Source organism: Clavelina lepadiformis, chromosome 6 (genome assembly GCF_947623445.1).
Source record: "Clavelina lepadiformis chromosome 6, kaClaLepa1.1, whole genome shotgun sequence".
NCBI classification, from domain to species: Eukaryota; Metazoa; Chordata; class Ascidiacea; order Aplousobranchia; family Clavelinidae; genus Clavelina; species Clavelina lepadiformis.
In genome coordinates, this window is record NC_135245.1 from 9,045,357 (window position 1) to 9,057,617 (window position 12,261).

The following is a 12,261-nucleotide window of genomic DNA, read 5'->3' on the forward strand; positions in this document are numbered from 1 at the left end:
TAACTCAACCCAACTGCTCTTGTTGAACCCGTCTGCCCAAACAATAGGTATGCACCATATCTACAATGAAAAAATACCACGCATTGCAGTAATCAACGCAGGCATAATTTAAAGTGATATGTCCAAATGAAGAAAGCAGAAACACCGTGGCTGCCACACATCAATACCAGTCTCTCGTGAATATCATAAAATCTCCAGTGTTGTATGACTTAAATTTCTGGAGATCAGTTCAGTACCAAGCTTGGGATGTTACTTTTGCACAAGTCATGGTCAAAAACAAGTAAAAATTTCTTTATCCTTTAAAAAATTTGAAGGGTCAGTAGCTGCAGAATCCAAAAATAATTTACCATCTTACACTGCACCTAACAGTTCAGCTGATGAGGATGCCTACTTATACCAGGCTAGGTAAGTGCTTAAATTATAACACCAGTTTTTTGGTTAATCTGTTTAGCTTCTATCTATGACTTGTTTTATCAAGTATTTCTTGAACCTGTACCCAAGGGAAGGCATTTATTCCGTATTTATCCACCACTCATGACCAATGAATGTAAATGAGCATTGCGGGAAAGCCTGATTAAAAACAGAAAGCTTTGTCATCTTATAAAGCTCTTGCTTAATGACAATTAAATGGTACAGCTTGTTTACACACTTGCTTTTTTGATTCAAATTTTCAATCTTGATTTAAGACATTCATCACTCGTAAAATTCATCATTTCTGTGTTATTGAATTTCTCCAAATGCTTTAGTGTTTCTTCACACTAACAGTGTACATGGATCAAGGTTTCTTGAAGGGAGGAATACCACAGCTTTGTATATGCTTATTTTCATCTCAGGCTAATAACAATTGTCACATTTATCTGTAGTGCTTATTATAAACTTATAATGACATAAAAGGAAAATGTTTCTCCACTGTCTATCTTAATAATGATATAACAGGTTGAAAGCATAAGCTACCACACAGGGTTTCTTAACCAATCGATCATGATCCTACAGGGCCGGTGAAAGACAAAATCTTTTTGTTTCACAAAAACATGGCAATAAAACAGGCTTACCATGTGGGTATATTATTTATTTGACTTACCTCTCTATTTTATTAATTTGACTTACTATGTGGGTATTTTATCTGCTTGATACCCCTATTGAAGCCAAACCAACTTGTATAGTGTCGTTCATTTTTTAGCTATCTCTATCGTAAAAACATCAATGAATCTCATTCCGTATCAACCAAAATTAAGTGTTCCAAAATTTTTTTGAAAGTTTTAGTATTTTGACATCACTCTGTACTTCAAGTTTGAGTTATCTTCTGTTAGGTGCTAGTTGTGCTTATTAACTTACCTAAGAGTCTCCTACAAAACAAGAACAATGACTGATTAGTCTATTCAAGTTGAACTTTCCAAACATAATGATAAAATAAACAAACCTACCACAATAATAATCTCACTTATATGAATTCACAAAAGCTGTGATCTTTGGGATTAAATTTTACAAGGTTAATAAAATTATATTATATTTAGTTTGAGATTTAGCCTTTGCGCTCAAATACACACATTACAACATGAAGCATAAACTTGTTTTTATTTGAGTACAAAATATCTCATGTTTTTTGCCTGATAATGTATGGCATCGGTGTTGCAGTATACCTACTGCAGTCTTTCAGATACATTGTGAGAATGTATTTCACACAATAAAGTAATTCCTTAACAACACATGAGCATAAAGAAGTGTATGACTTACAAAACAATAATTAGAAACATTGGGTAATCGCCCAAGACAAGCAAACCCAATGCTTGTTTTGTCATGCAAAAACTACTATCAGGAGTGAAAAGTGTAACATAAGGCTACAAGTGAATTGCTTCAAAACTTATCAAACTAAATGAAAGTTGGCACTAGTTTTGTGTATACCTTGTAGTAGATGGCAAAAGTTGAATATTTTTGTCCTTCATGTATTCTTTAAAAACGTTTAAAAAGCAATAGTATCAACTAATTTCTAATTTTACTTGAAGCATGAAGGTAGTAGACTTACCTGTTTATGAACGCGTATGGACATGCTGTATATTTTTTAAAGTATTACCTCTTATGTATCCGTGCACCTGATCTTAAAACCTCATTATCGCTTCCAACCTCGTCACAGAAATAGGTTCCCATTGCCTGCTATGGTGGGACCTTATTGTAATCATTAACAAAAAAGTGCAGCGTGACCATAACGTTTCCTTATGTATGTATTAATGTAAGTTATAATATTGGTATCTGTTTTAACTTTGTCTCTTCTAAATTTATTTTTGTTTTATCTTTGGGTTTAGTGGCTGTGCCTCTAAGCTTTGCTGATTTCTCATTCATTTCGTGACCGTATTTCTTATTTGACTAGTCTCCATTGATGTTAGCACCATAGTTTTGTCAAAGACAAAAAAAACGATCAGATACTTGCACTTGCATCTAAAACTTCAAAGGCAAAGAAATAAGCATTCTAACATGATGTGTAAACGTAATTGATATCCTTCTAAAAGATTTAGCAAAACATTGGCAGTTGGTAAGAATATTACGTAGGTTTTGAAAACCTGTTTAGACCAAAACAAGGACGGCAAGATTGGTGTTGTTTTTAAGCCTGGGCATTACCCTAGCAGTTAGCTGGTTAGAAAGTTCTAGGTAGCAAAAAGAATCTAGCTCAAAATTAGCAGGAAAATAGATTAAACGGGCAGTTTTAAGCTAAACATTTTGCTCTTGACAAGTTCCTGTAACAGGAGTTTGAGATATATGATTTTTGTCATATTTCATTGTGAGGTGGCATGTTTAAACCATATCCAACATTTCTGAAAACAATATGACAAATTTTTGAGTGAATGCTTTTTCGGTTGTAATTTCACTTCATACGGAAATAAACTAAGTAATTGAACTTCTTTTCTGAGCAAACATTTTCTAGAAATCGGTTTTAATTTTTCAATTTATTTTTGTATGAAATTACAGCGCTACACTGCATAAAATCTGTGGCTCCACTGTATACAATAGGTTATACTGCAATATTTTTCAACCTTCTTCACATGATCAACTTTAACTCTGAAAAATATCGTAGGCCTCTCTATTACTCATTCAATCGCTACAGTGATTAAAAATTTTGTTTTGTAAAAATTATATTAAATATTTACTTTCGTATTGTTACCTGAAGTCAATGAGAGCTCTGTATCAGACGATAGCTACAAATTTGTTTGGTTCTAGAAACGAATTGTTGGATTCAGCCTGAAATCATGGAGTTTTTTGCCAATTACAGAATGGTCCAAAAAGACATATTTATTTTTGGACTAAGTTCATTTTTGGATCCAATCCAACTTTTTTCACAGACATGTACAACAATGAGAGCATAGTTAAATAGGTTATAATGGGCTGGATCCAAGGTTTTTGGCGTTGAACCACAGGGGATACTTACACATTAAAGTTTGTGATTACACTTGTTGAACATTTCATGGATAATTTCCTCGATACTCGTTCAAACTAATCGCAATTCATAAAATTATTACATTATGTAAAATTACGTTCTGCTACTCCTCTTAGCAGAATGTTATAAACTTAGAAATTTTACATTAGTGAAAAGTCCGATAATTTATTTTATTATTATAAAGCCTATGTTTGAGTAGAGATCGATTGCAACACAATACTTTTATCATGCCATAATAATTATGACATGCTTATTAAACTGCCAACTATTTTTTGGAAAAAAAAAAACATTGCAAACCAAGCATGTGTGAAATCAACCCACTGAACATATCTTGGGGGGTGGTGCCAAATGATTCAATCATACAGTGAGTTATCAACAATCATATTGGTGGTGTCTTAACTGTCCGCCTGTCTTTGTGAGCAGGCATTCTTCTGAATGGTTGTTGTAAAGGCAAAATACAGAAATAAGCAAGACATGGAGAGTGACACGACGGTTGTGGTTGGTCCAGCACTGAACCACATAGCAATTTACTATTGAACAATTGCAGTGGCTGATGCACAGTTTATCTGTCTTAACTTATGTTAGTTGGACTTAGTTTACCTGCCGAATTAATGATCTGACACCGTGGTTGCGTGCGGTTAGAATTCTCTAATGCCACCCAGGCCACTACACAATAAACAAGTTTATTCATCCCATTTCATTAATGCATTATGAAATTTGAATATATAGCAAAATGTGAAGAAATCAAAAATGTAAATGATTTCACAATAATCTATTTCCAGTTTTGTTAAGGTAATATGTGTTAAGGCAATTGAGATTAATTGTGATTTCATCTCTAGAGGTGAAATTAGGTCATGAGCTATAAAAGTTTGAGAACCACTGCAATAACAGAACCATTAAAAGAGAAGTTAAATGTACTAAAAAGGATAAGAAACCATTGGATGAGATTGTATACATATATATATATATATATATAGTGTACATATATATACTGTATACAATTCTACCTGTTTTTACATTATTGTTCAAAATTAAATCTTAAAACAAAATTAAACTTTCTAAAATACAACATTAAATGACTTAAATTACAATTATTCCAAAATAAAAAAATACTTACTTAAAGAAGTCATTTGAGACAGCAAATACAGTGTATGGTTCATTTGACACATAAAGTTGTGCAGCAATACCTGAACTATTTAAACATCCTAAAAACACACTGTATGAGGCCATGGCTGTTCCTGTAGAGTTCTAGAAAAGTTTTTAACAAAATAATGTTAAAAATCACCAACAATTCCAAAGTGAATAAAAAAAGAACACTTAAAATGAATTACTGGTACACCTGAATGGCTTGCTGAAGTGTAATATGATTTGAAACCACATCACGAGGAGGTAATAGTACAAGCTCAATTATTTGAAGTAGCCCACTGTACACTTTTAGATCAGGCAGAATGATTTTTGCATGGCTTGCTCCCAAAGTTGGTATGTTTTCATGAAATGTTGAGCCGTTTTGTACATTCTGAAAACACAAAAAATAAGATTATTGAAGTAAATTTTGGAAATGGGAACATTTTTCCTCCCTCCATAGACTAATGCATTGCTGTGGCAGAGAAGCTTGATTGATCCACTGATGTACAGCATTGAATCAATTTTCAATCATCAGTTGCTTAACACACCACCTGCTCGTCTGCTTAATTTTTCGCTTTTTTAGCTTATGTTCTATGGATTTAACTAAGTATAGGTTTAGTGGCCGTGCTAGTTGTTACCAGCAATTATTAAGGTTATTTTTCTCGGGCACGTTTTAATCCTTTTCGGCTTTGACATTTTTTCCTGTTTATTAGCGTGTGTTAGTAACAACTGACTTGATTTGAATGAATTGCATCAATGAACTTTTGAGCTATACTGGTGGAAACTTTGCTGCCACAAGTGGCCTAAAATAAAAAAGATGATTATGCACAAAGAACGCATTTGAGTTATAGCCAAAAGTGCTTATTTAAAAGATAAACAACATTTTCCCCCACATGCCGCTTGGAAACAGAGATCATCAAATGTACTCTTGCCCATCGTATCCATATTCACCAACAAATCTGTCAATGGCTAACAGTTGGAAACTGGAATGTCCTTTCTCTGACAGGAAAAGAGTAGAAACTAGTTGGAGAAGCCAAACGATATCACTACACATTAGCCTACACGATTATGATATTAAAACAATAAACGCCCAATTACAAATCTCAACTGGTATTTTTGTCTCTGGCAAAATCCTACAAGTGCACACAATCCACCGAAGTACAATAACTGTAGCCTGCAGTAATAAAAGAATCCTGTAATGGAAACAGTAAAGCGAATAAAAAATAATCAAAAAATAATTCAAATTATAAAAATTTAATTCTTTTCACGGCCCCCAATTTAAGTTTTGCGACCCCAAACGGGGTCGCGACCCACACTTTGAGACGCCCTGATTTACAACATCCAATCGACCATTTAGCAACTATTTGAAATGACAACTGTCTGAAATGAAAGAACACGGAATTACCATCAAATTGGAAAATCATATTCAGCCATGTGATCTTCAACATTTGGTTGTCATGAAGCGTGAGCTTTCTAAGACTGCAAAAAATCTCAATCTTAAGTCAGTTTTCCTTCCAATTTTCACATTTGGTCATGAATCTTGGATAATGATCGACATGTGTGCACTCACAGGCACAGGCTTCAGAAATGGGACTTCTAAGAAGGGTTCATGGTGTAACGCAACTAGATCAAATGCTTTCAACCAAAATTGATAAATCTTTAAATGTTGAGGCCATACTTCTTCAAACTGAGAGGTCCCAAGTAAAATAATTCGGTAATTTTACTAGAATGCTTCAGAAATGGCTTGCAAATCAGGTTATGCTTGCCACACCAATCGGTAAAATACCAATGTCAACAAAGAATCTGTCACAATTAGGTATCCCTTTAACCGAATTGGTAGACGTGACAAAAGATTACGAACTGTTTAGGGAGCTCATAGAGTTGCTGCCTCACATTTCTTCTTAGAGGAAGAAAAGAGAGCCTTGTCAGCAGATGCCTCGTCATATAGTTTTGGTTATATCGCAGAGAATTGATGATGTGTTACATACTATCTAGTGTGAGATTAAGGACCACTGGGGCAACTTTAAATGTAAATATACGGTATATTGCATATGGATAATTAAAAACAAATATATAATGACAATATTGCTAATACTTTCATACTAACTTTTAAAGTTTGTAAAAAAATTAAATATGATGGACCTAATTCTTACAATTTCACACTATGTGAATGCTTAGACGGGAAACTGGTTTAGCGGGTCAAATGACAACATGGAAAGATGACTTGCAAGGTTGTTGGTAAACTATTTTTAGTCACGTAAAATACGTATGATAGAATGATCCAACAAAACCTCTCTCCATCATAAGAAAACGTTCATAGTTGCATGTCAACTATTGGAATACATATCTAGATGCTCCAACAGTTATTTCACTGAATCAAATGTTGCCGAAACAGTCAGTAATTACAGTACTTTGCTATAAAGACTGCACAATTATGAACCAATCTGATTTCTTGTTTTAACTTGCACCTGAAGGAAACTTTAAATTTTGACATGCTTTTTTGTTCCTCAAAGTCTAATAATAAGGTTTAATCCACAACCAACCAATCATTATTGTTTTAGGCCTACTATTAACCTTCTTGCTTAAGTATTTGAAGTTTTTTCCGGGAAAAACTATCATGGTTAACAAATCCATAATCAAAAATTCTATTTCCTGCCCTTTTTTAGCAAGCCCTTGTGTAGCTGTCATTTAAGGTGCAACATATGGTGCTGGGGGACATACACCACTATAGGCCAGTAGTGCAACTCTCATATCTCTGCAAAGCATCGGAGCGAGTTACATTTAGACTTGGAGGACCTCTATACATATCTACCTGTCTATTATCCAGTTGTTTATACCAAGAAATTTATGATTTGCTTGTTCAATCATATTGTGGGAGCCCTTGACAAAAGATCTTATGTTTTGCGAGTGATGCTCGAGTAAACTTTCTTTCTGCTGTTTTTGATATTGTTTAACACAAAATACTCAGCCTTGAGCTTACGTGTAATGTATCTGACCATGTCCTTGATTGATTTCTCTATTCCTCTCTCAATTCAGTTTCACTCAACTGATTGCAGTCAGCATGTCGGTGGGGGGGGGGGGGGGGGATATTTCCAACCAAAGTTTACGTGATGAAAGAAGCACCACAAGGATCAATTTTAGATCCTTTGTGACATACATTAAATGTTCAAGCCATTGCAGATTCTTGTTAAAAACACCAACTTGTCTATCACTGTTATGTTGATGACATCAACCTCTATGTTGTGATTGAAGATTTCTGGTGGAAGTTTGGATCTATTGAGGCCACTCTCAACAAACTTAAGTACTGGATGGCTTCTAACATGCTCAAACTATACTTTGACAAGACAAAGTTCATAGTAATTTGGCTAAAGCGATGAACCAGACCGAGATTTTTGTTATCTCAAAGTGGATTTTTGCTACATCTTAGTCTGACTCCTCGTGTTAAGAGCTTAGAAGTTTTTATTTAAATGTTCATTGTAAATGATGAAAAACGTTGATGGTATTGTCGGATGCTGCTACTTTCATATTTAAAAGGTTGGAAAAATTTATTGATGTTTGTAGGAAAAATGTTGTGAGATTCTTGTTTATACATAGGTTGTAAAGCCGATTTTGTATAAATTAGGTAAGGAAACGGGATTGTTCAAATTAACAAAAGATATGGTCATGGGATTTATACGCTTATCGTATACTATTGTACCGAAAAAGGTCAGTGCGAAGATAATGAAAACGTGCAGAAAGGCTTAGACTTAGCAAAACTTTTTTATGAGAAATAAAAAAATAATGAAACTTACACACACAAAGCAACACACTCGTGATGTTTTATCAAGAGCTCACATAAACCTTGCTATAACCATGAATCATTTTCCACACCCGATCGACTATGCTAAGTTATCTGCAGCACAACAAACCGATGCTGTCATTCAAGCCATTTTGGCTCATTATAAACAAAGAACTGAAGAAGAAGAACTGAACTTGAAGAACTTCACGTTTCATCAAATTGGATGTTGTACTGCGATGTGAGCCAAGGCGTCAAACACCCAATAATTCCATTCACTTTTCGTAAGCAAATTTTTGAAATGTATCATTCCCTTAGTCATGGTGGTATTGCTGATACCAAGTCCCTCATATTTGGCTCTTCATGGAACTCGACATCACAAATTTTGTTAAGATCAGTGATAGCTGCCAGCAGAACAAAGTTTACCACCACTGCATCATTTACCATTACCACAGGAACGGCTGCGTTACTATGGATTTGAGAAAATTCTTCGGAGAAATGCGACCTCATCCTGAGTTGAACAACCGGACGTTATGGGATCCACTGTTTGACAACTGTGACAAGGTATTACTAAGAGTAGACCGTTATAGAAACAAAATGCAATCGTTCTATACAAGCCCTTACCGAGTGCACGACTGATTTGACACTAGATTTGTGATCGTGATGGAAAATGGCTTCCTGAAATCAGTCACAAAGAGCCACATGAAATCATACCAATCTTACATTGATCAACTGTCACTGTGTGATGCAACTCGTAATAAAACTGCATCGATGCAACAACAAACTCTCCACCAAATCTGCTAAGCACAATCACCGTTGGAGGAGGCCTCTCCCCTGTTGAAGAATTTTGCTAGCAGAATGTACAAATCACATTTATGAGACACTATACTTCTTTCTATAGAGCACACCATCCGAGCGGGTGGACAACAAAGCCTTCGCAGACAAGTGTCGGTTGACAATAAATCCACTTACAATTCTATTAAAGACGTCCCTCGCCAAGCAATCCTCACCATAACCTAACTAGGTTACATTCGCTATCAGCAACATCCATTCGGGAACGGACAACACCTCAATCCATCCAAAACAAACATTTCATTTCTTTTATCACTCCTAAATGCAATTTATGACGATATATGTAACACTTTGTGATATTTTACTTAGAACCTAATACTTCCAAGCATTATCATAGTTTTTCTTCTCTTGTTGTAGATTTGCCCGAAAGTCTGCCACAGGAGACGCTCGCTGAAGAATGACTCAGCCGCTAATGAATCACAATCTGAACGACAACCTGACGAGCCGAGGATTGTCCACAGAAGAAGAATTTTTTGCCGATTTCGGCGAAAGCATCACCCACAAGACATACTAGCAGACACGGGCAGTGCTTAACTTAATATAACCTTATAAATAACTTTTCTTTTTAGTGTAATGTACCTTATAATTTGTTTTTTTGTAATTTTTTCCCTAGTGTAGCGTAAATGTACCAGAAACCAATTTCAATGTAACCGTAACTGTACCTTATTTGTAACGTAATCGTAGTTAATTTCTTAATTTTTCGCCGTTGTAACCGTAATTGTTTTGTGTGTAATTTCTGTTTAATTGTAACATTTATAAAATTCATCAATATTGTACCCATTTCTTATTATTATCATTTCATTTTGTAATCAAATATATTTTTTATTGTAATCAGATCTCCACTTACAACCACATTTTTTTTCTTTTTAGTGGGATAATCTTTTTTCTGCCTCGATCTTTAGCTAGTGAATGGACGTCATACGTCTTGGGATTACGCCATTTGACAGTACTATTAAATCGAAATCAATTCAAGATATCTTCCTATGCAACAAGTCACCGTTTACATCGGCTTGTCCCTGTGAGCAGCCGATGTTGACGTTTTCAAACAGTACACCGTGTGCTTAAAACATTACGTCACCAAAATTTTCAAATAAACGCAAAGCATTGAAGCCATCCACGAGTATTACCCTATTAATCCTTCAGAAGCGACGTCGAAGACTGCCCCAGTCACATGCGAGTTGCAAAATGAAAAGTGAACGAAGCAATGACACAACACTCAAGCCGTTTCGATTCCTTGGAAGTGCAGAAGCTTGATCTACGAACACTCAACAAGCCAATGTCCTATCCTAAGTCCAGCCATGAAATTGCGGGAGGAAGTGTGAGCCCGTTTGAAGGAAACACACGTGACGCAAAAAAAAACAATGCCACTTTACACGTTCCGATATTAACCACCTATTTATCAAAGCAAGCCATTACTGTTGATATGATACCTGTAGTGCTATTATATGGGGTCCTGCCGAGAACTTTTAAATGTTTGAGAGGCGAGATAGTGTGCTAATTGTCATAATTAGCCCGCATTCCTACAGATTTCTCGTGCAGATCTAATGATATTATAATGTTATTTGTGTGTTTATCAACAAGTACTGTACTACAATATATTTTGGTCGTGTTTAGTATACACAATCCAGTTTTAATTACTTCCGAACTACATCATTCGTACTACAGCGCTGAATGCGTTAGTTCTGATATTGTGAGTCTAGTAATTGCAATCGGTCATTTTACAATCTATCGAATGCAGTTTTATTCTGTGCTCAGAAATAGTAACCGTTTCGTTGAAAACCAATAATAAATAATGATTCAAGACATTAACAGTTGGGTTCTGGTACTGTGATGCTTAACTGACTATCAGAATGAATGAATGCCCTATCAACGAAGTCAGATTAGTGAACAACCGATCAAGCAACAATTAGATATAACATAATAATTAACAACAGTTCACAACCCAACAATACGCCCAGTGAGCAGAATACTCTAATTTAATAAAATAAAACAAACACAAGATAAGCCAAACAGATACAAGTTATTGAACTAATGGGCTGTTTGAATAATTGTTTTTACAGTTCTATAGAACTTTCTATAGTTTTTGCTTGATATTTAAAGGTACCGGGAGTTGTACAAACAAATGCTTATTACTAATGCTATGTAAATAAAACAACATTCATAAACATAATATATATGGACCGTATCAGGGCACCAATAACATAGGGCCCTTTTCAGTAAGTCACGTTTTATATAGTTTGTAATTCATACTTCATGCTTACATACCACTATTAATTGTACCCACAAAAATAAAACTCATTACATAAAGATCAGTTCCATCTGTTACATTTGAAACTTTGATAACGGCAGTAGGTAGGAGACTTTGCAAAACTTGGTAGTGAAACAGTTGAGATGTAGTTATTGAACCTGCAGAAAACACGAGTAAAAACAAATTCAGGCAAAATAAATGCTGCCTGAACAGATTAATGTTTAATTTTAATTAATATCAATATTTTCCAGTAGCTGACATTTTATAAAACATGAATTGTTTTCTACTTACCTTCAACAATATGTGCTCTGAACAAGAATGGTATATGTTCAGGACTGGTCCAAAAATGAAAGTCATCAACACTCATTGCATGCCATGCATCATTCCTTGGTAAGAAAGCAGTAACAGTTTCATATTGCACCTAAAGCATCTAATGATTATTGCTGAGTATAAAAACTTTAAAATCACTGCTACATTCTTTGTAATTTTTTTGGTGAAAATTTTGAAGAATTCATGTAATACAGGGACACTTAGACAAGCTTGACCATATAAAGCAAATTCACAAATAACCTAGCTTTTAACAGCAAGACAAATATTCCTCTGATGCAGTTAATTGTCCATAAACAGCGAGCCAACATGAAAGTGTTACCAAACTATTGGTAAAAATAAATTTTTTGTATTGCAACCAAAGTATTTTTAGTACTGCTGTTAATATGACTAGTGGCAGATATACTATTTTAACCAATCTTTTGTTCAGATTACAGTAAACAACTTGTAACATGAGTCAGTTTCAATACCACATAACTTATATCCAGCCAAGGTTAAATGCATACA

At 34.8% G+C, this 12,261-nt stretch overlaps 1 protein-coding gene across 3 annotated transcripts in view; it reads right to left on the bottom strand.

Annotated features, from left to right (window-relative positions):
* LOC143461909 (stabilin-2-like) overlaps window positions 1–12,261 on the bottom strand; it is a 208,184-nt gene that overhangs the window by 81,475 nt on the left and 114,448 nt on the right. For all 3 annotated transcript variants that reach the window (XM_076959847.1, XM_076959848.1, XM_076959849.1), the window contains exons 21-24: window positions 11,719–11,848; window positions 11,482–11,585; window positions 4,767–4,943; window positions 4,545–4,675 (exon numbers count right to left, since the gene is read on the bottom strand). In XM_076959847.1, coding sequence (XP_076815962.1) covers window positions 4,545–4,675; window positions 4,767–4,943; window positions 11,482–11,585; window positions 11,719–11,848 — 542 coding nt within the window. The remainder of the gene's footprint in view (window positions 1–4,544; window positions 4,676–4,766; window positions 4,944–11,481; window positions 11,586–11,718; window positions 11,849–12,261) is intronic.